Raw genomic sequence first — 27,878 nt, 5'->3', positions numbered from 1 at the left:
TTCAAGCATTCATGCATCACGTGTTGGCGGGACTTCTCTACAAGACGTGCGTCTGTTTCTTAGATGACATCCTGATCTTTTCGGAGTCGCAACAGGAGCATGACAAACACGTCAAGGAAGTACTGAACAGGCTGAAGCACCATAGGCTCTACGCCAAGCTGGAGAAGTGCCAATTTGACGTGACGGCGGTGGATTTTCTGGGCTACAAGCTGTCTGACAAGGGGCTCGCCATGGACAGCGCCAAGGTTCGAGCGGTGTTGGATTGGAAGAGCCCGCGCAACCGGAAGGAGGTCCAACGGTTTGTCGGCTTTGCGAACTTCTATCGCAAGTTTATCAAGGGCTTCGCTATGCAGACGGCGGCCATCACTGACACGCTTAGCTCCAAGAAAAAGAAGTTCATTTGGACAGAGCAGGCGGAACAGTCCTTTCAGGCACTCAAGCGTCTCTTCGCGTCGGAAGAGCAGCTGCTTCATGTCAACCCCAGCAAGCCGATGAGGGTGGAGACTGACGCCTCGGACAGAGCCGTGGGGGCGGTCCTGCTGCAGAAAGACCCGCAGGGGGGGTGGCGACCGGGAGCGTTTTACTCCAGGAAGCTCAGCAAGTCCGAGCAGAACTACACCATATGGGACAGGGAGTTGCTGGCCATTCATGCAGCGTTCAAGGCGTGGAGGCACTTTCTGATCGGCGCCAAGCACACGGTGCAAGTTTGCACGGACCACAAGAACCTAGAGCACTGGCGCACGGCACAGTTCCTGAACCAAAGGCAGATACGTTGGGCTGAGTTCTTTGCGAACTTCGACTTCCGAATAGAGTATGTCCCGGGGGACACCAACATCATGGCGGACGCTCTCTCCCGCAAGCCACAGTATCTGGAGGAAGCAACGCCAGCGGCCGCCATGCACATCTTCGCACCAACAGTGTGGGCGTGCGCCGCGGCAACCGTGGATCTGGAGGCGGTGCGACGAGCGTTGCAAGGGGACTCCTTCGCGCAAGCAAAGATCTCAGAGGTGCAAAGGGGCAAAGCAGCGGCCGACGGTTTCCAGCTAAGAGATGGATTGCTCATCCGTAAAGGGGCCATCTACGTGCCGGGAGACGAACTTCGCGCCAAGGTGCTGCAGCAGCTGCACGACGCGCCCACTGCAGGGCACTTCGGCAAGGAGAAGACGGTGGAACTAGTAGCCAGGGATTTCTGGTGGCCTGGAATGAGAAGGGAGGTCGCGGACTACGTGGCGAGGTGTGACACCTGCCAGAGGGCGAAGCCAGTGCTTAGACCGCCGGCCGGACTGTTGGAACCGCTGCAAACTCCGGCCGAACCTTGGGAGAGGGTGGCCCTGGACTTTGTCACGGATCTGCCCAGCTCGAGGGGCAAGACGGCAGTGCTGGTGGTGGTGGACTTGTTCTCCAAGATGGCACATTTCATTCCGTGTGCGAAGGTGGCCACGGCGGAACAAACCGCCAAACTGTTCATAGACCACGTGTTCAAGGTTCACGGTCTGCCACGGTCTATTCTGTCCGACCGGGGGCGGCAGTTCATCTCAAATTTCTGGCAGCGGCTGATGGGCTTCCTGAACGTCAAGATCAACCTGGCGTCGGCGAGACACCCGCAAACCAACGGGCAAGCAGAGCGGGTCAATGCCATCATGCAGCAGTACTTGAGGTGCTATGCAAATCAACAGCCTGCGACGTGGGTGGATTACCTGCCGCTCGCCGAGTTCGCTTACAACAACACGAAGCACGTGTCCACGGGGGTCACACCGTTCTTCGCCAACAACGGGAGGCACCCCAGAACCTTCCCGGGACTGGAAAGGCTGGGGGAAGGGGAGCCGCAGACGGCAGATGCGTTCGCGTCGGAACTGCAGGAAGTCCACGATCAGCTGAGGCGCCACCTGGAGCTGGCCAAGCACGCATACAAGGTACAAGCGGACAAACGCAGAAGGGTTGGCGAAGAGCTACGCGTGGGGGACTGGGTCTGGTTAGCAGCCCACGCAGTGCCGGCCAGGTCGTTGGCCAAGAAGAAACTAGGGCATAAGCAACTGGGGCCCTATCAAGTCGAAGAGCAGGTCAACCCGGTGGCCTTCAGGCTGGCGCTTCCGGAGGGTTCCAGAATGCATCCGGTATTCCACAGATCGGTGCTCACTCCCTACAAGGCACCGCACAGGTTTCAGGAACCCGGAACGGCGCAGAGTCCGGCCAGAGACAGAACAGGGCACGCAGGAGTGGCACAGAAGGAGCGCATCAACGAAGTCACAGAGATTTTGGATTCCAGATGGGGGGAAGAAGGGGTAGAATACTTTCTCGCCAGGGAGGGCACCCCGGCCAGTGCGAACAGTTGGGTGCCGGACTACGCCTTGGACGAACCTCTGCTCAAAGACGAGTTTCATGCCCTCTTCCCACATAGACCGATGCCAGCAGACTTTTTCGACGACTGGCTTTTCACACCCACGCTTTCGGGCAGCACGTTCCGGGGGTTCGACTCTGACGAGGACCCGATACGAGACGTCCGTTCCCCGGAGGGGTCGCCCTCGGGATCTGCCTCAGAACCCTCGTATTGGTGGGACGACAAACCAGAGGAACAGTGGCGCAGGAAGTGGCAAGAAGGTCCAGGCCGAGCAACGCCGCCTGGAGGAAGCGAGGGAGAGACGGACATGGACATTTTCGGGGACGATCCAGGTTTCGAGCACGGCGGCACAGAGATGGAAGCAGAGGTGACCGTCGTCGACGAGAGAAGGGAGGAAGAACCGGAAGACTTCGGAGGGAGGCCCGCTACGGGAACCGAACGGTACCCGACATTCGTCTCCTTGACGCAGCAGCACCCAGCTCCAGCACCGGAAGGAGGGGAAGGGGGAGTGGGGGGCTTCGAGGGGGGGATGGATGTCAGGGGTTCAGGAGCAGAGGCAAGGGCAAGGGAGGAAACAGAGAGCGAAGGGGAGGAGGCAGAAGAAAGGATGAGCGATGACGACGACCCGAGATCTCCGAGTCTCTCCAGTGAGTCGGAGGATTCACAGAAAGGAGCACCAGTGGCCAAGGCAAGGGGGGAGTTTAGGGGGGCACCCCAGGGAGATAGAGCCAGAGGGGAATCAGAGGAGAGCAGTTGGAGATCGGGTCCAGCGTCACCGCCAGAGAGCAGGGAAGAGGAAAGGAGCCAGGGGGCAAGCGCTGGCAGCTCACAGCAGGAGGGAGGGCACGAGTCAGGGGTGGCCACACCTCCATCTGGGAGCGAAGAAACGGTTAGACGGAAGGTGGAAGGTTGGGCGCGCGCGCCAAGTTCAAATGCACAGGAAGGAGGCGCAGTAGGCAGCCCGGAAAGAGAGCCGGGTCCTAAAGCCCGGCGCAAGGAGACAGGAGAGTCCGGGGGGTCAGCGTCCGAAGAATCCCGGAAGGAAGAGACCCAGGGGGGCAGAGGGACCCAGAGAAGAACAGTCAGGCGGAAAAGGTGGAGCAGGGCTAGGATATTAAGTTGGTGTACGAGGGGCGGAGATTCAGACGGAGCTTCGCCGATCTAGCTACTAGACGTAGGGTTGCACGCAGCAGCTTGAGAATGGAAACTGTAACTCAATAAAGACTTTTACTTAATGACCGTTGGCTAGCGTGATCCTCTGTGAGCTAGGATCTTGAAGCAACCCTGACACATAATAACATAGCTTTTGGCAGACAGTGAACTGCAGCAGACAATGAACTGCATGTGACGAAAACAGGGCAGAACAGAAAATCATACCTCACAACTTCTCTACATGAAAGGAAGATATAGGAAACCCATGGCCCTCCAAATATTGTTGGACTCCAACTGCCACCTGCTTGAACCAACATAGACAATGGATCAAGATGATGGGAGTGGTACTCCAATAACACCTGGGGGGCCTCAGCTTCCCCTTCCCTGGCTACAAAGCATCCGATCCGTATACAGTACCTAGGATTTGTGGTGCCTCCTCTCTCTGCGGAGTCCCCAACTCGGATTTCAGCCCCATTAAGACGCTGAGCACAGCAGTCTTTCCGATTGGTGATGGTGACACGGAGTACTTGATATTGTGCCTTCAAGTCTACCATCCACCATGGATTCCTTTCAGAATCTGTGTGGGTGCAGGATCCCTGGTTAAAATCACTGGCTGTGGACCCGTCAATGGCATTTCCAGCTGCTCCTAGCGAGCTGTAGGTACTGGATTGTGAAGCTTCTCCGGCAAGGGCCACATTGGTGTCTGAAAGAAAGAAAGGGGAAAGGTTCCATTTTGTTGCTGTTGTGCTTCAACCACTGAACTGCAAGGTAGGAAAAACTAAGAGAGCTGAATCAATTCTTAACCCATTCACATAAATTCTAACCTATCCACACCAGTTTTTTCCGCAATTGCCTGGCATAAGTAGACACAGGTCCAGGCAGGGCTTTATTTTGCCCCATTGCTTTAGTGGGAAAACTCACCGTTTACCTCTAAATCAAAACAAAAGTCAAATGGGTTTCCTGCACTGGGACCACACACACACACACCACTCACTTGCACTCATGCCTACAAATCACATACCTCTGCCTAGAAATCGTGGCACAAACAGAAGTGAAGGTGGGTCCTCGTTCTTTGTTAGGAAACCTTCCAGTGCAAAATAAAACCAGAAGTGTAATGAAGCTGGCTAAACCTATGTCATATTCTACTTGCGGTTACTGCAACAAACAGCACAAAAGGCGCGTACTCCAACCAAACAAAAAGATTAGCATCACCTCCAAGTGTCCCTGTTTTTCGGGGACAGTTCTGGAATTACAAAAGCCATGCTAGCTGGGGATCTGATCCCTGAATGTCCCCAATTCCCCATCAGGGCTACCGCTGCTGAGCTTGGAGAGGAGCACGAGCTGGAGGTTGTTCAGAGCAGTGGCAGTAGTGGCGGCGGCAGTGGCAGCTCTGCAGGAACATCCTGGTGCCTCTCCAGGGACTCTCTGTGGCTGCTGTTGCTGGCCTTTTCTCTTGGGCAGTTTGCAGCAGTTGCAGGAGAGCGGGTCAGGGGGAGGAGAGGCTGCTGCCACCCTAAAATCCAGCTTCATGTAGCGAGTTGGCTATCAGAACCATTCAGGGAGGAATGAAAGGGGGAGTGGAGCAGGGTGCAAGGAGTCTCGATTTTTAAGATGCTTTGTGCATCCACGTCTAACATTGCCCCTTTCTAAAAGTTATTAATTGGTATGTGTTTTTCTTTTTGTAAATCTTCCAAAGGTTGAAATAAGATAACATTGGAATTAGAGGGTTTCCCTAGGGGGTGGAGGAATGGGGTCAATTGTTAGGGGGACTGAGAAATGTTCCTGTTTTCATTTGAGGAATGTTGAAGGGTATGGGTTAGTTGTGCCTAAGACTGCATTCTTGTACTCACTTACCTGGAGGAAATCTTGAACTCAATGAGCTTTACTTCAGTGACACTAAAAGCCCATTGAAACCAAAGGAAAAGTTAGTTGTGACTAATGCAACCTCCATTGTCATTAAAATAACCCCTGAGCAAACATGGTTAGAATCTCCCCCTGAGTCCTATTAAATTCAGTGCAGCTTACTCTGAGGTAAAGAGGTTAGGAGTGCTGCCATTAGTTCCCATAATTATGAATTGTTGCTGAAAAGCTGTAACCGATATTCAAACGATCCTGGGTGACAAAAGCTGGCGGGCAACAGTAGTTCCCAAAGAAGAGGGCACATTGAGTGCTTTGGGAATTTGTCTTGAGCCTGATTAACTACTGTTAAGAAATATTTCTTAACCAAAACAAAGGCCAATATCTAAAGGCAGGCACTCATATAGGAAGCCCTACTGACAGAAAAGCAATAAGTCACAATTAACTTGTCATATTCTTTTCCAGTGGGAATTAAGCCAGCCTTCTATGGGTTTGCACCAGTGAATATTGGGGGGGGGGGGAGGAAAACTAGGGGGAGGAATGACACCCAATTCTTGGTAACGCACCTTCCAATGCAGGCCGTGTAGGCAGGATGGTCAAGAGCATCAGCAAAAGGCAGCATCTCACAGTCCTTCCTCGAAGCATTGTGTCCTTTTTGGGCAAGGCTCAGGAGACAGATTTACAGAGAGAGAGAAGCGCTCTTGACTTGAGTGCCCCCAACAGAGTGGGAAGGGGGTTATTAAACTGCCCGGGATGCTGCTCTCCTCCAATCAGAAAACTGTTCCTAACAAAGACCACTCAAAGTTTCCTTTCAATTTTGTGGTCAAAGCAAATATTTGACCTCTTGCCAGTTATTACAACATGAGGAGATTTGGTTGATAAGGGGCAGGGTCTGTGGTAAATGAGACAAAATAGCAGAAAGAATACATGAACCATGGTCTTAAATGAAAATAAATAGGAGTTTGGTTATTTCTTTCAAAGCAAAGTTGTTGTTTTTGTTCTTGTTTAGTCATTTAGTCGTGTCTGACTCTTCGTGACCCATGGACCAGAGCACTCCAGGCACTCCTATCTTCCACTGCCTCCCGCAGTTTGGTCAAACCCATGGGTAGCTTCGAGAACACTGTCCAACCTTGGATCACTGCCTTGCTGTGGTGAAGGGGCTTGAATAACTCCGAGAAGCTATGAGCTATGCTGTGCAGGGCCACCCAAGATGGACAGGTCATAGTGGAGAGTTTTGACCAAACGTGATCCACCTGGAGCAGGAACCGGCAAGCCACTCCAGTATCCCTGCCAAGAAAACTCCATGGACAAAGACAAAAGACAAAGCAAAGTTACACAAACACTATATCGCACCACAAGAAGATCCCTCCAGCTCCAAACCTATATAGAGCTGTGTCATGTGAAGCATCTAACAGATGTTCTGGGTTTAGCTATCTCGATCATGTCACATCAATTCTTGACTGTCAATGATGATTGCCGGTCTGTTTTAGTACCCAATTCAAAGTGCTGTTTTTAACCTTTAAATCCATTAGCAGCCTTTGGGGCAGATTACCTAAGAAGGATCGCATGCTTTCCCAACCAAGAGACCTTCTTGGCTGTGAGTCGTGGAAGACCTGCTCTCTGCCTTGCAGTCCTTTTTCCACCTGGCCTGAGACAACGGGACCTGCACTAATGCCCGCTGCAGAAGCTGAGGCTGCTGAACAGACTCTTGGGCTGGGGCGTTGTCTAGGGGGTTCGGTTGTTGTTACTGAAACTGCCAGCCTGCAACAGATGCCGCACCCCGGAAATGGTGTTCACTGGCCGGCTAAACCAGGTCAAGGGTAGATGATGGGTTTCAAACCCTTGGTGTGTTAGGGACTCCCTGGCATATGAAGATAGGCTCTTGTGGATTGAGGGGATAGGATTAATACAGCTAGCAGGAAGGCTTCTGGTTTTGGGGAGAATGAACATTTGAGCATCTTCATAAGTTCTTCATGAATCATCCCCCAAAATGCTTTTGCGCTTTTGCACTGCCACCACAAGTGGATTAACATGCCTTCTGCATCCATACATATCCAGCATTGGTTAGATCCTCTTTTATTTATCCTTACCAATTTTCTGGGCATCAGGTACCACCTAAAAACCATCTTTATTATATTTTCTCCAAATGTATAGCATGCTGAAAATTTAACCGTATTATTCCATAATTTATCCCAATCTGCCAGGTCTATATTATATCCAAAATCTGCAGCCCAGTCAATTATTGCCACCTGGAAGTCTGTTTTAATGAATTTTAAACCCATAAGAACGGCATTTGTCTGTGGAGTACAGAGACTGGGTGGTGTGACGTGTCACTCTCTACCTATTATTGCTATAATTTACCATTTCCTTCAAGTAAGAAAGCCGTTGAGTGTTGTAACATCTTGCACAAATTTGCTTTGCTCAAGAGAAAAACCTGTCCTGCCTGGAGTTTAGCAACTAGGTCGGGAGTTGCTGAAAGGAATTAAAGGAATTAAAGGCAAAAGAATCGGCCCTAAAGTTCAGTTCAAAATATTAAGTAAAGTAGATCCATCTGATATGGTGGTTACAAGAATGCAAAAAGAAAAAGATTGGAACAAGTTAAGCAAGCCAGACAAAGCCAAACCAACAAAGGAAGCTATCAAAATATTTCTCTCCCATTGATAGGACTCCCTCAAAGTAGGAAAGTACTACTCCTCTGGTGCAAGGAATCGCCATGCACTGTGAAATTGTGTAGAGCTTAGAAAAGAGAATGAGTGCTTTCCCTCTTCTCCCTCTGTTGTGTGAAGATGCCAGCACACAGGAAGCTGTTCAGGATCTTTTGTCATGGAACTGTCCCTGATCATAGCTGTCAACCTCCCCTTTTTTTTTGCGGAACATTCCCTTATTCCAGCACCGTTTCCCACTGCTTCCACCTGCTATCCCTGATTGTTAGATATCCCGTAGACTGTCCCTGGGACAGGTGAGGCTGCTGATCCCTTAATTTCAAATCTGAAAGTTGACAGCTCTTGTTCCTGATTCCCCATGGCTAATTCTCCACAGCCTTACCTGCTGTCTAGCTTGAACAAATCAGTTATGTTAACACAGTGATAAAAGGCTCCCAACTCAGGAAAGCCCAAGAGTCCAGTCTCGTGCCCTGAGGGCTTGGGGTTTTTTGCCATTTGTTTATACCTGTGATGTGTATAATGATTTAACAATATGTGCTATGTTTTTGAGACCCGCTTGTTTACTTTTGCTTTCAGAGATCGGAGTGGCATGCAGCAGTATATTGGGCAAAATGACATACAAAGAGATGTCTATTAGGAGAAATTTATGCAAAAATGTTGATGAATTATTGTGGGGACTTGTTTTTCTAAAATTATCAAAGTGATGTGAAGATCTGAAATTAACAGGGCTGCCAACAGGCAATGTAGGGGGCACACATGTACTAGGCCCCCAACCCAGCAAGGGCCCTGAACTCTTAACTTCCATTTTAAAAAAGGTAAGCCAATCAAACTTCTATAAAGAAAGCTAGAAAGCAAAATGTGGAGGCAACAATTGGAGAAGCTGTCATTGCCAAGAATGCTCAATTGAGGCATCTGAATATAGACTGCATTTTTAATCAAGGTTTATATTGGCTTATATTTTGATCAGATACCTGTATTCTTAAAATGAGCTTAAAATATATTTTAAAATATCTGTATCTCTCATGCCAGGCAGCATCTCTCGTGCCAGGCAGTGAGTGCATCGGCAGATGTGCTCATCTTAAAGAGGGCCCCTTTGGTTTATTGGTTTATTGCGGTCATAAAAAGGCTGAGAAGCAAGGTCACTGAACTTACAAATTACAGAATAATCAAGTTGCAAAAACACAATTAAGCTGGTAAATAGTAAGAGTATTGTGCCACAAATAGGACAAACGGCAGGAGCTAATGGAAACAGCAACTGGCTAGGGAAAGGGGGGCTTCTCTCTGAAGAAAGTGTTTTTAAGTTTTTTCTTACTGTGAACGTCTTTGCTTATAAAAAAAACTATATATGTTATGTATTAAATATATTGGCTTAAATGTAATTATGCAAAGGATTTAGAAATTTAGATTCTTATGTTAGATTCTTATTTCATGGAGTCATGGAATCATGGAGTTGGAAGAGACTACAGACCCTGCCGGGCAGGAAGCACCATCGGAGCGCTCCTGACATGTGGTGGCCGAGCCTCTGTTTAAAATGAGATTAAAAACCATCTGGTTTGTAGGGAATAGGGAAAGAGGGGCCAAAGGTTATCTGGTAATTAAGGTGCCTTGTAGAGGTTAATGGCTACTTGTTTGCCATTTATAAATAGAAGAAAATATAGCTCTCTGTCTCCCATAAAAGGTAATAGGAAATGGGTGTATCTTTTGTGATTGGATATAGCAGGCAGCCAATAGGAATTTCAACCAGGCTGATTGGACAGATGCAGCCAAAGGAGGAGCAAGGGTGCTGGGCTGAGGGAATATAAGTGCTGGCCATAATGGCAGGAGGCCAGGCCAGAGCTTGGTAACCATATACCACTGTGCCTCTCATTTATTTGTCTGACAAATAAATTATTATTTTAATTTCTCTATTGCTGCGTTGAATATTTCATTCCAGCTAAGCGTTAACCACAAGCAGGGTGCTACATTTTATGGTGCCGTGACTCGGATAAGTGGTCTGCTGGAATGCAGCCCCTTCGCCCTATTGGACAGGGTACAAGAGAGAAGACAACTGATTGCCTACCCAGCGCGCATGGGAAAATTTTTTCCAGGGGAACGCAGCAGTCTCGTCTGTCTGATACCCTGCTCACTGGCGGCGACGGACCGGGGGGAAACGGAACCAACCAAGGGTAAGTGCACAAAGGGATTTTTGGCCCTCCAATTAATTGGGAGGAAGAGAAGTCTTGATCAAACTTCTGCGTCTCAGTAAGTGGGAACTGAGTACGCTAGGTGGTTGGGTATATCAGATGGTGGTCTGGTGGGGGAAAAGGGAAGAATGGGAGGTAGAGTGTGGTGAAGTATCTTGCGCATTGTATGTGTGAGAAAGTACAGAGCAATCTGTAGCTGACCTGAGTGTGGAGTGGGTAGTACTTCGGTTCCCAGTGAGGCGACTCCGTCTGGGCAAGAAACCCCACGAAGCGTGTGTGTGAGCGACTGAGTGGATACTTCACAGGGCCATACAATGGGAGTTGGGGGTTCAAAGGGGGGAAATACACCTCTTGAATGTATGTTAAATAATTTTAAGAAAGCCTTCTCAGGGGCATATGGAGTCAAAATGACGCCAGAGCGCTTGAGAACGTTATGTGAATTAGAGTGGCCGAAACAAAATACTGGATGGCCATCTCAGGGAACTTTTGATATAAATTTAGTAAGCAAACTTTGGTCTAACATCACCAAAGAAACTGGAGGGTGCCCAGAACAATTTTCATATATAGATTCCTGGCTGAGCACATTAAATAAAAATCCTCCATGGATAAGGGAATGCAAAGTCCAACGATGCAAATTATTGGCTGTAAAAGCCGAAGCTAGGAAAGGAATCTTGCCAAATAAACTCAAACCCATTTTTGAGGGACCAGAGGAAGAGGTGCTTCCACCTCCACCCTATGCTCCACATCGAAGGGAGCCTAATCCAAACCCTCCACCAGTTGTAACCCCAAGGCAAGAAAGTGGAACGAATAATGGGGGTAGAGACACAGAACTTGACTCCTTGATAGATTATGATAAATATCTTCAGGAGGCATTGGAGTCCTATAATGAAGCCCAAGCAGAAGTGGTTATTCCATCTGTGAGTCCCAGTAGAACTCCATCTACAGTCTCTTTTAGTGGAACAACTGATTGCCTACCCCAAACCCCTGTACATCCAAGTCCTAGAGAATTATTACAGAAGTTACAGGGAGACCTTAATCGGTCAGCAAGCAATACAGCCAGGCGTATTAAGCTGCTAAAAGAACGCCTTGGGACAAATACCATCCCCTATGATTTGAGGCCCCTAGAGCAAAGTGAAGAGAAAGGTCACGTAGTAGCCCCTCTTAGAAGAGTATTTGATGCACTTGAGGAGCCTGTGCTGGTTAATGGGCAACCTGGACCACGGCCACCTCGAACTTCGACCCTGCAATGTATTCCATTCACAACTACAGATCTGATGAATTGGAAAACACCCCATCTTTCGCAGAAAAACCTCAGGCTATGATGGACTTGGTGACCTCAATAGTAAATACTCATAGTCCTACTTGGACAGATTGTCGCCAGCTCCTGAATACTCTTTTCACCACTGAGGAAAGGAGAGACATAATTGAAAAGGCACAGATATATTTGCGTGAGCAGGCCAGAGTGGGAAATATTTATAATATTGACCGTCATCTCCAGGACAATTTTCCCTTGGAAGATCCTAATTGGGATCCAAACAATGCAATTCACCTGGCCAGGCTTACCACCTACCGCCAGACGCTTGTGCAAGGTATCTGCAGGGCATGCCAGAAGCCCACTAATATGTCTAAAGTCTCAGGAGGGTAGATGTGTTACCCATAACACTGTTTCGTGTTCGGTGCGCACCCACAAAAAGACTTAAGTTGTCACCTTTTGAGCTCCTGTATGGGAGGCCGCCCTCCTTTGTTCAGGATATTCCAGCTGACCTCAAACAAATAGGAGACCATGTGACACAGGGACAAGTGCAATCTCTCCCGTGTTTTTGTCTCTCTCCCGTGTTTGTTTGTTTGTTTTTTATCTTAACAGGTGGGTCCTCGAGCGCACGCCGTGCAGCATTGCCGTGCCGATTCATCAGCTCCAGGCTGGCATAGCGTATGGGTGAAAGAGTGGAAACGTGATCCACTCGCACCTAAGTGGCGTGGACCTTACACCGTCCTGCTCTCTACTCCAACAGCGGTGAAGGTAGCTGAGGTGACCCCCTGGATTCATCACTCCCGTTTGAAGAAGTCCGAAGGCAGTTGGACGTGCAAAGGTGACCCCTCTAATCCTTTAAAACTGACTCTCTCCAAAAACCCCTGTATCTAGCCCTACCGGGAACGGGCTAGGTCACGGGCAACATTAGACGACCGGCCTGCTGCAGCCACAACCTGGAAGCTGGCTGACCTGCGCACGCCTGAAGCTTGAGGAGCATCTGAACCAGTGATTGTGAAAGGGAAGATTCTCTTATACAATTGATTGACTGCCCCCCCCCCTTGTGGAACAATTATCAGAGATATTACTCATTGGGGATCCTCGGGATATATGTTTTGGTCTTGGTGGTTCCCCATTTCTGTCACTGGGGGAATTATATTGGGACTAATATTTATTTGCTATCACAATAAGGTAATCTTTTGTGGAAGGAATGCATATGCTAGACATCAACATGATTTTATTATTAATCCTGATCCCTTGGGAAGGGGAAGGGTCCTTGAATCTGACCAAATTTGCTAAATATGGATTCAGCCAGCCATGACCACAATATGTGGGTAGGTTTAGCTGAAATGGTAGCCAATGTTGCAAATAGGACCAATTGCCTTGTTTGCTCTCTTGGGCCAGATGATTCAGAGGGAGGTATGCCCTTATTACCGATACCATTAGATGCCATTGGTATGGTAAGCGAAATGCCACACCAAACAGAAATACAGAATTTCCCCGGATGGAACTCAACTAAACCATTACGAGTTATACCTGTACAAGGGGAATTCTGTGTACATAAATCATCAGATGCAGCTGATTCTACCATGATAGGCTCTTCTCATTGTCACTATACTTGGGATTATATTAAGAATAGTCATACCTGGGCACACGGTACTACCTATCGAACTCGGAATACCTTGCCCTGTGCACCTCCTTTTATTCATGCATGGAAAGCGGTATGGAACATAACTGTGACAGAAAAAGGCAATCTAACATACTGCACTGTGAACTCTCTACCTCTTTTGATATTTCGCCTTCTGTACTCCACGTACCAAAAACCTCAGACCCGATGGTTGTGGTGGATATGTGGAGAATGGGCATACAAGAAACTCCCTTCCAAATGGAGTGGGACTTGTTTCCTGGGATGGGTATTACCACCAATGTGGATTATGCCCACTAGTTCGGCCAAGCGAACACGAAGGAATGCTGATATTTCTCGTATAGCAGGAGGAAGTACCCAAAGTTGGAGCGGTACTGATGATTGGCCGCCAGAGCGCATTATAGCCTATTATGATCCTGCCTCCTGGAATCCTGGTGAGCTCATACAAGGGGCACGGGATCCTATTTATAATCTAAACAGAATAATTCGATTGCAAGCAGTAGTGGAACTTGTAACCAATGCAACGGCCCAGAGTTTGAGACTTATTGCACAACAGTTGGATGAAAGTAGAGCCGCCATTTTGCAGCTGAAAATGGGAATGGATTATGTACTTGCCAGGCAGGGAGGCCTATGTGGAGTCTTGAACTTGACAGGGAATGCCTGTTGCTTTAACATTTCTGATAATGGTGAGGCAATCCGTGTGTTGGCTACAAAGATGGAGAATATAGCACATGTACCAGTACAAACATGGGAAGGATGGGATATGGGATGGCTCACCAATTGGTTACCTAATGTCACAGGACTCAAAGGGATACTATTGTCTTGCTTGTTTTTCTTGACAGTAGTGGTAATGGTTTTATGTATGATGCCATGTATCATTTCATGTTTTAGAAGTACAATTAGCAAGATGGTTTCAAATGAAACTCTACCTCATATCATGGCCCTATACAGAGCTTTACCTCAGGAATATGATGAAGGTCAAGCTATCAAGGACACTTGGTATGAAGGTCCTTGAGCTTGAAAGGGGGGAATGAGGCATCTGAATATAGACTGCATTTTTAATCAAGGTTTATATTGGCTTATATTTTGATCAGATACCTGTATTCTTAAAATGAGCTTAAAATATATTTTAAAATATCTGTATCTCTCATGCCAGGCAGCATCTCTCGTGCCAGGCAGTGAGTGCATCGGCAGATGTGCTCATCTTAAAGAGGGCCCCTTTGGTTTATTGGTTTATTGCGGTCATAAAAAGGCTGAGAAGCAAGGTCACTGAACTTACAAATTACAGAATAATCAAGTTGCAAAAACACAATTAAGCTGGTAAATAGTAAGAGTATTGTGCCACAAATAGGACAAACGGCAGGAGCTAATGGAAACAGCAACTGGCTAGGGAAAGGGGGGCTTCTCTCTGAAGAAAGTGTTTTTAAGTTTTTTCTTACTGTGAACGTCTTTGCTTATAAAAAAAACTATATATGTTATGTATTAAATATATTGGCTTAAATGTAATTATGCAAAGGATTTAGAAATTTAGATTCTTATGTTAGATTCTTATTTCATGGAGTCATGGAATCATGGAGTTGGAAGAGACTACAGACCCTGCCGGGCAGGAAGCACCATCGGAGCGCTCCTGACATGTGGTGGCCGAGCCTCTGTTTAAAATGAGATTAAAAACCATCTGGTTTGTAGGGAATAGGGAAAGAGGGGCCAAAGGTTATCTGGTAATTAAGGTGCCTTGTAGAGGTTAATGGCTACTTGTTTGCCATTTATAAATAGAAGAAAATATAGCTCTCTGTCTCCCATAAAAGGTAATAGGAAATGGGTGTATCTTTTGTGATTGGATATAGCAGGCAGCCAATAGGAATTTCAACCAGGCTGATTGGACAGATGCAGCCAAAGGAGGAGCAAGGGTGCTGGGCTGAGGGAATATAAGTGCTGGCCATAATGGCAGGAGGCCAGGCCAGAGCTTGGTAACCATATACCACTGTGCCTCTCATTTATTTGTCTGACAAATAAATTATTATTTTAATTTCTCTATTGCTGCGTTGAATATTTCATTCCAGCTAAGCGTTAACCACAAGCAGGGTGCTACACAATAACTTAATCTCTGTTGTTAAGCAATCAGAGGAAGGAATGCTGACCACCCCTACCTGGTACTCCTAGATGGCCTCCCAGGGTGGCAGAAAAAAGAGAGAAATATCTTGTTATTCCTGCTAGTCTGGCACTGGATGAAGAGATTAGCTGTATGCATGTTTAGTGCTGTCCTGCATGTCCACATTATTTCATTCAATCCCCGTGTCCTGCTTTTACAGTGGAAAACACAACTGGCTGATTGTGGCATGATTTACCGTATTTACTCAAAACTAATGCGCACCCTTTTTTGCCCAATTACATTGCGAAAATTACTGTGTGCATTAGATTCAATGGCGCATTACATTCGAGTAAATACAGTAGTTTTGCAGGCCATGATTGACCAGGCCTTGGTCCCCAAAAGCCTCTCCCTTAGATTCCTGCTTTCATAAGTGCCTGAGCACCCAGAAAATTATCCATGAAGCTGCTGGGCACCCACAAATTTTGACAGAGCAAGCAAGGGAAAGCCGGCTTTCCCCTCCACGAGACCCTCCCCTTCTGGCTCCATCAGCATGGTTGGCTTGTTGTTGTTGTTGTTGTTGTTGTTGTTGTTTAAGAGAGATTGCACACAGAGAGATTTTTTTAAAAAATGAACATACAGACGCAACCAACTAACCAATCCTTTCCTAAAAAACTCCCTAACAAAAGAGGTAGCAGTGGTGAAGGCGTGGCAGATCAGAAGCCCTGGGCTGGCCAATCAGCGCTCAAGCCAGCTCCAGGCACCGTTTCATTTGGGAATGTTGATACAGCCGAGGGAGCAGAGAGAAATGTGTTTGTGTGTGTGTATTTTAAAACCTGGCTCCCTCCACTTGCACAAGTTCTGAGAGGGGAGAGGAGGAGGAGGAAAGCGGAATGCAGTGCGGGCAGCAGGCTGACTGAAACTCGTTGTTAAAAGTGCACATTTTGCCGATGCGCCAAATTCACCAGCAAATACATTTTTTGTTTCTTTTTTATTTTCTTTCTTTTATTATTTTTCCAGATTTTAACAAATCATTCCATATTTTTTAAATTTTATACAAATTTTAAATAGTTTCCCACACGTGTTACAAACTTATGTCCAATTCCTCCTGTCGTTGCTACATCCCTTCTTCTTTTCATCGCCTTCTCATCTTCTGCTAGTTTTAATCCATTGTCATAGCTGGCCTTGATTATTTCCATACAGTCAGCACCATTGTGGTTTTCCATACATATAGAAATCCATTTCTTGCATGCAGCCCTTCTGGCACTCTGTTCCCAGACCTGGTGTGTGAAGAGATTAACTGCCCTCGTTGTCTATCCATTTACAGTCCAATCCTTTGAAAACCTTCCTTACATTATTCAAGGACAAGCTGAGCTACAAATAACTCCCCAACAAGACACCCATTCTGCCATTAAAACTCAGGGATCACTTTCCACAGCTTTTTATTTCAGGGTTTTGAAACAAAATGGCGCTGGCGCATTAGACTTGAGCAAATACGGTCCGCCCCACCCCAATGTGGTTTTTCATGTCAGCCCCAGAGCCACTGCTGATTTGCTTGTCATCACTGGGCTGTTACTGATTCATATGCACTAACCATAAATCAAAAGTGTAAAATATATTTTTAACAATCAGCAAATACACCCATATAATCAATGCACACCTTACAGCTACAGAAGGTGAAAATTCCTATAGGCTACACATAAGGTTGTTTTTTTGTGTGTTTATAAAGGTTGACAAAATTGTGGGGTTTTTTTGCCCCCATGAGAGTTCTGAAACTGCACGTATTTGTTGATTCTTGTTGTATATTTGTATTTTGCTTTTCAGCTCGGGAACTCATGGCTGTGAACCTTGTCCTCCCCTCTTTTTATCTTTGCAACAGCCCTTTGAGACAGACTAGGGTAACTTATACAAGACTAGGATACATCAGCAGCAGTTCTTGCCAAATGGATTGTGTAGGTGGATGCAGGGCCCCCAATCAACATGCAGTGAACTGCCTTAGGAAATCCTGTTGGTATCACTGGAACTTCAGAAGGGAAGAAGGGAAATCGGAGAGAACCCAAAATGGACAGATGTGCCCATTCCTATACAGTTTTAAGACCATGTCCCCTGTTTTCCAACCCAAGAGTAAAAGCAGGGTGGGAGGCATGCAAGATAGTTTTGTCTTGCCTAAAGACAGCTGAAACCCTGCTGCCTGCTGTTTTTTGGAAGACTGTCAATATCCGTTCAACTTCTTCTGCAACAGAGTTCAAGGCTAGCAGCTTCAGCTCCTGAAAATAAACACTATACAACTGCAGCAATAGTCATTCAAGGCTGAAAGATGGAATGGAAAATAGGGCAGCCTTGGGAACAGCCTGACAGACCTGTTTGCAAGTTATGAACAAACACTAGCTGTGGAAAAGAGAGACTGTGTCCACTTTATCAGATGCACAAAGTGAAATCCTTGGTTGGCAGCTTTGTGCAACGTGGCCATAAAGGGGGAGGAATGGAAGCAGGAGGCAAGCAGTACAATCTGTGATCTCAAAGATCCATTGCCTACAGTAACCTCCTCCAACCAAGCTGACTCCTGGGGCTCCTGGGGTTGTAGTTCAACATCTGGATGACACCCAATAAGGAGAGTCTGGTCCACAGCCACGCTCAGTGTTAGAACTACACCCTTGCCTCACGTGTTGGGCAGAATCACCATTTTGCTCACTCCAAATGTGTGTTTTTTCCACAACAGAATAACATGGCTGGTTTTTTCCTATACAGTGGTACCTCGGGTTACAGATGCTTCAGGTTACAAACACTTCAGGTTACAGACTCCGCTAACCCAGAAATAGTACCTCGGGTTAAGAACTTTGCTTCAGGATGAGAACAGAAATCGCATGATGGTGGCGTGGCAGCAGCAGGAGGCCCCATTAGCTAAAGTGGTACCTCAGGTTAAGAACAGTTTCAGGTTAAGAATGGACCTCCAGAACAAATTAAGTTCTTAACCTGAGGTACCACTGTATATGTTCTACATGGAAACAAAGCCCATGGGCCACACTCCAGTTTCATGTGTTACATCTCTGTTACAGTACATTCATATACAGTATTGATCTAAAAGGGACGCGGGTGGCGCTGTGGGTAAAACCTCAGTGCCTAGGAGTTGCCGATCACATGGTCGGCGGTTCGAATCCCTGCGGCGGGGTGAGCTTCTGTCGTTCGGTCCCAGCTCCTGCCCACCTAGCAGTTCGAAAGCACCCCCAAGTGCAAGTAGATAAATAGGTACCGCTTTATAGCGGGAAGGTAACGGCATTTCTGTGCGCTGCGCTGGTGCTGGCTCGCCAGAGCAGCTTCGTCACGCTGGCCACGTGACCCGGAAGTGTCTTCGGACAGCGCTGGCTCCCGGCCTCTTAAGCGAGATGAGCACGCAACCCCAGAGTCAGACACGACTGGCCCGTACGGGCAGGGGTACCTTTACCTTTATTGATCTAAATGGACATAATGGTCTGACTCAGTCATGAAGGCCTTTCAAAATCTGAGATTGCTTCCCAACAGCTTTTATTGATATGTTTACCATTTTAAAATTGTTTCTGCTAGGTATACCACCACTTTGAAAAAGTGAGAGTTATAACTATTTAAATAAATAAAATATGTAAGAAGAATATGTTTCCCAATCTTGTAACAGACAGTACATCCAGCCACAAAGAGTTGCAAGTTCTACTGTTTATTTGGGATTTTAGCAGTCATGGAAGGTGTTGATGTCCCTCTGGGTGCAGGTTCTTCTAGACAGCCAGCCAAGTTCCTTCTTGTTACCACTGATTAATGATAATTTGTGATGTCTTTCCACAAATCTAGGGGCTCTTGGTTTCACAATTTCTGCTGTCCCATAAAACATAATCTATGCAGAAAGAAAAATAAGGCAGCTGAGATACCAGGGTAATTTGTAGGTTGCATCTCCTTGGGATGCAACCTCCCAGGGTTATTTATTCCATTCATTACATCAGTGTTTCCCAACCTTTTTTGGGCAAAGGCACACTTGTTTGATGAAAAAAATCTTGAGGCACACCACCATTACAGCCCCGTGACGTCAGCGCGCAGCGTCACGCCGGGAGGGAAGGGCGCCGGGGCGCTGCTGCTACTGCTGCCGCCGCCGCTCCCGGCAGGCATGGGCCCAGCTGAGGCGGCGGCGGCTGTTGTGGTGGTGGCGGCGATAGCGGGCGGAGGAGGGGGCGGCGGCGGGGCCGAGGTGGCCGGCGGCGGCGGGGGAGGCGGCGGCGGGTGGAGCAGGAGGGCGGCCGAGGCCGGTGAGGGAGTAGGGTTGCCCGGGGCTTGAGGAGCCGTCGCCGGGAGTTGCTGCTGCTGTTGTTGCTGCTGCTGCCCGGACATGCCGGCCTCCTCCTCGTCCGCTGTCTCGCGCTCCTCCCTTTTGCGCGCGCTGCCCCGCCGCCGCCCCATTGGCCGGGTCCTGTCAGCTGATCCTGTGTTATTTCCTGTGTGTGTGTGTGAGGGGAGAATGGAGAGAGAAACCTCGGCACCACCACCGCGGAGCCGCCCCCGGCTCGACACGGATCTTCGCCGCCGCCGCCCCGCCTCTCGCCGCCCGACTCGCCCGCCTCCCTCCCATGGCACACCAGGCAACGTCTCGCGGCACACTAGTGTGCCGCGGAACACCGGTTGGGAAACACTGCATTACATGATTATATCTACCCATCCCAAACATTCCCTGGACAACATACAGTCGTAACTTGGTTGTCAAACACCCTGGAACTTGTACATTTTGGCTCCGGAATGCCGCAAACCCATAAGTTATTGTTCTGGTTTGCCAACGTTCTTTTGGAACCCAAATGTCCAATGGGGCTTCTGCGACTTCTGATTGGCTGCTGATTTTGGAAGTAGAATGGACTTCCCGAATGGATTCCGTTCAACTTCCAAGGTACGACTGTACTGCAAAACAATACTAAAAATGCAATATACAGTAATACTATAATCTTATTATAAAAGTGTTGCTCACTAGGACATTTTTCCTATATGGAAGGATGCATATGCATGAGACAGTTGTCACAGATCAGAACCATGGACAGATTTTTCTGTATCAGCATGAACACAACATTGCTGAAGAGTGAGTTTTCCCTTGGAAAGGAGTGGGGCAAGGGGAAAACCGCTCATACCCATGCCTAGAAAGCGGGGATCAAGTGCCGATTGAACCCAGCTTTCTAGAGATAGCACAAGGCCCAGCTGCTTCTTTAGGCATACACAATATCCCAAGGAAGATGCACCAATGGCAACATGCATCTGGTGGGAGCAGCAGAAAGGTACTTATGGGAGGCTTCCCCATCCACTCAGCTTTGTCCTACCCACTAGTGTGCATGTGATAATTCCACTTGGTAGCTCTCAGCAGAAAAACAAATGATTACATAACTCTATGTATGTATCACCAGTCTGGAAATGCCCATCTGGAGCTCCAGTCATCCCTGGCCATTGCCCATATTGTCTGGTAATGGTGGGAGTTGGAGTCCAATAAGATCTGAAGGGCCCCAGGTCACTGCCTTAAAGATTTTGATGGGTGGAATGGAAGGCTGTGCCCTGCAAGATGAAATGAGCCGCATTATAGAGGCTTAGGAACAAGAGGGGAAAGCGTCAAGTTGCTGGAAGTGTTTGGTGAGGTGAAGAAGACCAAATTTACCATATTGATTCAAACTAACCAGCTAAATAAATATTGACTGTTCATGTTTAGTGTATAATGTTTTAGGCTTTTGAAACACATGAATGTGAGGATCATTTACCAACCTTATGCTTCTTCCATTCCAGATGCGGACCCCTCTTCATCTCCTAGACAAAACATATGTTAAATGTGAAAGCAAGACTTCCTATGTGTTGAAAAATATCTGAGCCATGCCAAACCTTACTTAAAAACAACAACCCCAAGTATACTTGGTTGATGGAGATCACTGGAATCACAAACCCCCAAATAGCACAGAACTTGAGAAGAATTTTGTCAATGTCCCACAGGAATATCAATGAATATAACAGATGTGAACTTTCTAGACCAGAGGTTCCCAAACCTAATTGGACTACTGCCCCCTGTTAAGGAAAAATAATAATCAGCGCCCTCCCCTCCAGTAACATACACAGCACACTTATTCCTGCTGACGGACTTCCTAACAATGCACGACACGCTCACCTGCCATCGCTGGCTTGTCAAGACCTGTTGGAGGACTAGACCACTGATCGGTTATAACTTGCACTTGGTGTGTTTCTTTGTAAAGTAAAATAAAGTTATCACTATGGCTTTAACTCTTGGTTACATCAGTAAGCATCATTACACAACTGATGATATATGTACGAATGGTTTTTCAAAACTGGATAAGGAGGTGGACTAGGCCCCAGGATTAAATACCCATGGGGCGGACCAGAAAGAAGCCTGCTGGCTCAGTACAATCCATTCCAGGAGTGGGGCCAGTGCTGCAGCCCGCCTGCCATTGGCCAAATACATTGGCAAGCTGTGGTCCACTTTCCGGGCTCGGGTGAAGCTGAAAAGAGTTCACCCATGCCTGGGGAAACACTTGATCTTCAGCATGACCACCAGAACCAGGGGAGACCCCCAGGATCATTCCAGTGCCCTCCAGGGGGTAGTATCATCCACTTTGGGACACACTGTTCTGGATTGAATCTACAATTGGACTCTAAGTCTTCTCCTAACTAAAGTTGCCACCTTTCTACTGGTAAAACTTCCATGCCTCTATGCGAGCAGGGCAGAGGTTTACAGGCACAGCTTTCCCTTCAGGGTATCAGCATTTTATTCATGAAGATGTTAAAGTCATCACTGCCTGTATGTCATCCGTTGTAGGGCAAGTGAGCATGGCTTTCCTGATATAGCCCCCTGGCCAAAACAGGGAGGCCTAGCAAGCCTATATAGGCCTATGGGCTAAAGATTCCCCACCTCTTGTGTATAATCATGTGATACTGCAGTTATTAAAAGACAAAGAGGCACATGTGACAAGAAGCATCCCACTGAAGAGATGGATTCCTCCTCCAAAGCTTCCCCTGCCATTATAGACTTCCTAGCCTAGACATCTGCCATCCACTTCTTTTCAAGGACATCGGTCAGCAGCCCACCAAACCACAACATGACAAGGAAACCTCCGTACTTACCCGAGGAAGGTAGCTTTTCACCAAACACTTGAACTTCACACAGTGAGAGGATACGAATGCCTGGGATGGTGATAGTTACATACCGTCCTTGCATTTTTCTACAGCCAAAATTGGCGGTTCTCCCTCGGCCCAGTAATATGATTGTAGCACACCTTGAATAGGAACCAGTTCATATTGATTAGTATTGTATTAACTAGAAGTCATATTGTAGGATGGATCAGAGGTAACATGCATCTTAATGCCAGTTATTAGGGATAATGGCTGAAGAGGGCTATTGTCCTCATGGTCTATATATGGGGTCCCAGTAGGCATATGGTTGGCTACTAAAGAAAACAAGAGGCTATTTAACCTTGGCCTTTGTCTAATCTAGCAGGGCTCTTCTTAGGATCTTAAAGAAAAGTCAAATATAACCCCTTCAATATCATCACTCTGTTACCCTACCTTGGACTTGTGATTCCACCTTTTCCTGGTGAGTTTCCAATTCGGATTTGAGCCCCAATTATTCGCAGTGCACAGCAGTCTCCTCGATTGGTGATGCTAACCCTGGACACACGAAACTCTGCTCCCAAATCCACTGTCCACCATGGATTCCGTTCTAGTTTTGTGTGTGTGCAGTGGCCATCCATATAGTTAGTAGATGGTGACCCATCAATGGCATTCTCAGGCTTTCCAAGATCATTGTAGATACTGGACTGCGACGCCTTACCATCAAGAGCCACATTGGGAACTATAAGAAAGAATAGAAAATCTTGAAAAAAATTATCACAAATGCTGATAGTGTCCATGGGCCAAAGAGCCCAAGATCGCTTATTTGTCATTTGGTTTTATTTCATTTCATAAACAACCACGGCAGCTCTGGAGCGTTAGGTCCAGCAGGTCTATGTGAATGTCTGGATTTATTACAGTTTAAAATTAAGTATAGAGAGATGAGCGCCGCAACCCCAGAGTCGTCCGCGACTGGACTTAAAGGTCAGGGGTCCTTTTACCTTTACCTTTAAGATTACTTTTTATCTTCTTTTTTGAAAGAAATATTTGTAATTGTTTTGATTTAGACAATGGAGCCCTTTGTAATCATGGGCCATTCATTCTTTTCTTCTGCATATGTTTTATATTATTGACTTAGTAAATCACATAGCTGTATCCTGTATTTCCTTATTGGCAATTGTAATAAATTATTTTTTAAAAAATAATGCTTCTTTCAGGTCTGTGATTTGTAGGCATGGATCCAAGCACAGCTTTTTTTTGTTGTTGCACCACTTTCCTGGGAAAACTCACTGTTTACCACTTAATCAAAGCAAAAGTCAAACAGGTTTTCTGCGGTGGCACCAAATAAAACCCCCACTCACTTGCACCCATGCCTAAAAATCAGAGTTCTCTGCCTAGAAATTGTGGCACAAACAGAAGTGTGGATAGGCCCTCATTCCTTGTTATGAAAGCTTCCAGTGCAAAGTAAAACCAGAAGTATAATGGTGCCTCTAAACCTATGTCGTATTCTACTTGAGGTTACTGCAGCAAGCAGCACGAAAGGTTAGCATACCCTCCAAGTGTCCCTGTTTTCCAGGGATAGTTCTGGAATTACAGAAGCCATCCTGGCTTCTGATTTGATTCTGGAATGTCCCCAATTCCCCCATCATTGCCACTGCCACGAAGCTTGGGGAGGAGAACGAGCTGGCGCTTGCTCGGAGCAGCAGTGGTGGCACCAGCAGTGGCAGCTGTGCAGGAGCATCCTGGTGCCTCTAAGGTGGCCTCTCAATGGACCGCTTGAAGCAGCTGCAGGAGAGCGAGTGAGGAGGAGGAGAGGCTGCTGCTGCCACCCGCTGGCTTCGAGGTGCAGACGGAGCAGGACCTTCCTGGGCAGAAAAAGGGGAGCAGAGCAGCATGCAAGGAGTCTTGGGTTTCTTTTAAAAAAACTACTTTGTGCACCCATGTCTAACCTTGCCCCCTTTTAAGTTATTTATTAGTGTGTTTTTCTTTTTGTAAAGATACCAAAGAAAAAATAACATAAAATTGGGACTAGGGGGTTTCCTTAGGATGGTGGAGGGTGGGTGTGCTGTGTCCCGTTGGTGTAGTGGTGGTGGAAATGCTCGGGGGGAGGAATGGTGTCAATTGTTAGGGGAGGGTGCAATTTTCCTATTTTTATTTGAGGAATGTTGAAGGGTATGGGTTGGTTGTGCTTAAGACTGCATTCTTGTACTCACTTACCTGGAGTAAATCTCCTTGAACTCAATGACACTAAAACTTCAGTGACACTAAAAGCCCATTGAAACTAAAGGAACAAGTTAATTGTGACTAATGCAAGTTCTGTTGTCAATTAAACTAACCCCATAGCAGATGTGGTTAGAATTGCCCCATGAGGGGCTTCCAGTTCCACACCGCCTTAATGCAGGCAGCTCCCACAACAGCAGGAGATTGTTGGAGAAGGAAAAACAAGAGTGATTGAGGGTAATTATCCTTGCAAATTCCCCCTAGGGACAAGGGGGAATGGGCTTCACTCGCAGTTTGTCTCAGTACCTGGCTCTCGCATGGATTGCCAGAGGCAGGAAGGCGCTGAGTGCAAAAGCACTTTGCCTGCTGAAAACCCTCCAATGCCACCATTAAGAAGCAGACATTCTCCTATTAATTAGAGCTTAATTGGACTAAAGTACAGGTGCGTGGGACGCGGGTGGCGCTGTGGGTAAAAGCCTCAGCGCCTAGAGCTTGCTGATCGAAAGGTTGGCGGTTCGAATCCCCGCGGCGGGGTGCACTCCCGTTGTTCGGTCCCAGCGCCTGCCAACCTAGCAGTTCGAAAGCACCCCCGGGTGCAAGTAGATAAATAGGGACTGCTTACTGGCGGGAAGGTAAACGGTGTTCCGTGTGCTGCGCTGGCTCGCCAGATGCAGCTTTGTCACACTGGCCACGTGACCCGGAAAGTGTCTCCGGACAGCGCTGGCCCCCGGCCTCTTAAGTGAGATGGGCGCACAACCCTAGAGTCTGTCAAGACTGGCCCGTATGGGCAGGGGTACCTTTACCTTTACCTACAGGTGCGTACTGGAAAAGATGGGGTCACAAACTGCGGAACATAAACAACTGCAAGGACTTTAAGGTTTGAATTAGAGCTAAAATCTCATTCGGTGCCAAAGACGGTATTGGGGGAGGGGAGCCTACGGTTTTATTTCTTTATTTAATTTTTTCTTCTCTACAATTATGACTTTGCAACCCTCCTCTGAATGTTTAGTTCAATTTATATTTGTACAACGAGGATGGAAGACATTGGATTATAGATATGGAATATAACATTAAACGGAACTGTGTGTGTAAAATAAAAAAGGGAAGGGAAGCTCTATTTTGCAAAAGGTTTATGATGGAAACTTAAAGCTGACTTTTCCATCCTTTATTATTTATGGAGGGAACTGAATAATGCTAAGAGGACTTTGAATTTAATTTAATTGGAAGTATAATTGCTCATGGTTCTCCCAGTAGTGATGTATGGAAGTGAGAGCTGGACCATAAAGAAGGCTGATTGTCGAAGAATTGATGCTTCTGAATTATGTTGCTGGAGGAGACTCTTGAGAGTCCCATGGACGGCAAGAAGATCAAACGTATCCATTCTGAAGGAAATCAGCCCTGAGTGCTCACTGGAAGGACAGATCCTGAAGCTGAGACTCCAATACTTTGGCCACCTCATGAGAAGAGAAGACTCCCTGGAAAAGACCCTGATGTTGGGAAAGATGGAGGGCACAAGGAGAAGGGGACGACAGAGGATGAGATGGTTGGACAGTGTTCTCGAAGCTACAAACATGAGTTTGACCAAACTGCGGGAGGCAGTGGAAGACAGGAGTGCCTGGCGTGCTCTGGTCCATGGGGTCACGAAGAGTCGGACACGACTAAATGACTAAACAACAACAACAACAACATAATTGCTCATTTATCTTCATTTGGACAGAAGGATGAAAGGAGTCTGTGAACTTGCCAATGAACTTATAAGGTTCATTATTGAGTCATCTGCAGTTCTCCCCAGGCTGAGTGGAAAAATTGTGAAAACAGGTTATTTATTGAGACAGAGTGATTTTTGTAGCTGTTGTTAAAGTTGTAAAACAACGAAGCATGGGACAGAGTGATGGAGAAATTTCTGGAACAACAATGGGATATCAGCTTCACTCAAGGCATGATGGATAACAGCAACAACTGGGTGAAAGAAAGACATGACATCTTACAAGGACAGGAAGAAAAAACTACGGACAGAATAATTGCCACACACAGGAAGGATATAGTTTGAGTTCCTCACTTGTAGTTTTATAAATCATTTAATGTGTCAACATGAATAGAAGTTATTAATATTGCAGTTGTTGTATATAAGGGATTATTATTATGACCGGAATGTAATGGAAATTAATAAGATTTTGGAACGCAGAAATAAAGCAAATAACCAAGCCATCAATTCTAGCATGTGGGGGGGCACCTTATCTAAATTATGCAATTTGGTATTTGAACTATTGGTATTAATAATTGTATTGTAAATTGGTATTGCTATAATGAGACTATTATTCGATTGTAATTAAAAATAAAAATCATTATAAAAACCCCAAACAGTAGTTTCCAATGAGAGCAGATTGAGCACTTCAGGAATTTATCTTGACTCTGATTAACTACTGTTAAGAAATATTTCTTAACCAAAACAGAGGCCCAGATCTAAAGGCAGGCACTCATATAGGAAGCCCTACTGACAGGAAAGCAATAAGTCACCATTAACTTGTCATATTCTTTTCCAGTGGGAATTAAGCCAGCCTTCTATGGGTTTGCACCAGTGAATATTGGGGAGGAAGGAAAACTAGGGGGAGGAATGACACCCAATTCTTGGTAACGCACCTTCCAATGCAGGCCGTGTAGGCAGGATAGTCAAGAGCATCAGCAAAAGGCAGCATCTCACAGTCCTTCCTCGAAGCATTGTGTCCTTTTTGGGCAAGGCTCAGGAGACAGATTTACAGAGAGAGAGAAGCGCTCTTGACTTGAGTGCCCCCAACAGAGTGGGAAGGGGGTTATTAAACTGCCCGGGATGCTGCTCTCCTCCAATCAGAAAACTGTTCCTAACAAAGACCACTCAAAGTTTCCTTTCAATTTTGTGGTCAAAGCAAATATTTGACCTCTTGCCAGTTATTAAAACATGAGGAGATTAGGTTGATAAATGGCAGGCTGAGGTAAATGAGACAAAATATCAGAAACAGTACATGAACAATGCTCTTAAATGTAAATAAATAGTTCAGTTCTTTCTTTCAGAACAAAGTTACACAAACACTGTATCACAAACCACAAAAAGACCCCTCCAGCTCCAAACCTATATAGAGCTGTGTCATGTGAAGCATCTAACACTTGTTCTGGGATTAGCTATCTCGATCATGTCACACCAGCTCTTTACCGTCAGCTGTGGGTCTGTTCCTAGGCCCAATTCAGAGTGCTGGTTTTAACCTTTAAAGCCATTAGCAGCCTTTGGGTCAGATTACATAAAATAGATTGCCTCCTTGCCCAACCAAGAGACCGTATTGAATGCTAATCCTTTTCCCACCTGGCCTGATTTATGTGAATTTTTTCCACTTTGGTTGTGTATTGTTATGG

At 46.7% G+C, this 27,878-nt stretch overlaps 1 protein-coding gene and 1 long non-coding RNA gene across 4 annotated transcripts in view; one reads left to right on the top strand and one right to left on the bottom strand.

Annotated features, from left to right (window-relative positions):
* Nucleotides 1-27,263, bottom strand: part of LOC114605181 (uncharacterized) — a 47,982-nt gene extending 20,719 nt beyond the window's left edge. For 2 of the 3 annotated variants that reach the window (XM_077934904.1, XM_077934907.1), the window contains exons 1-2: nt 5,914-6,047; nt 3,908-4,193 (exon numbers count right to left, since the gene is read on the bottom strand). In XM_077934904.1, the coding sequence (XP_077791030.1) occupies nt 3,908-4,193; nt 5,914-5,992 (365 nt within the window). In that variant the 5' untranslated portion in view covers nt 5,993-6,047. Of the gene's footprint in view, nt 1-3,907; nt 4,194-5,913; nt 6,048-27,134 lie in introns of those variants that run through there. The other variant, XM_077934905.1, reaches the window with a different exon arrangement.
* LOC144328983 (uncharacterized) lies at nt 10,003-15,121 on the top strand. The gene is made up of 2 exons (XR_013394374.1): nt 10,003-10,175; nt 12,206-15,121. It is a non-coding gene; the product is annotated as an uncharacterized LOC144328983 (long non-coding RNA).
* Nucleotides 27,264-27,878: the final 615 nt, after the last annotated feature.

The sequence above is a fragment of the Podarcis muralis genome, chromosome 10, assembly GCF_964188315.1.
Source record: "Podarcis muralis chromosome 10, rPodMur119.hap1.1, whole genome shotgun sequence".
Classification (NCBI taxonomy): domain Eukaryota; kingdom Metazoa; phylum Chordata; class Lepidosauria; order Squamata; family Lacertidae; genus Podarcis; species Podarcis muralis.
This window is presented reverse-complemented; position numbering and strand designations above follow the sequence as displayed.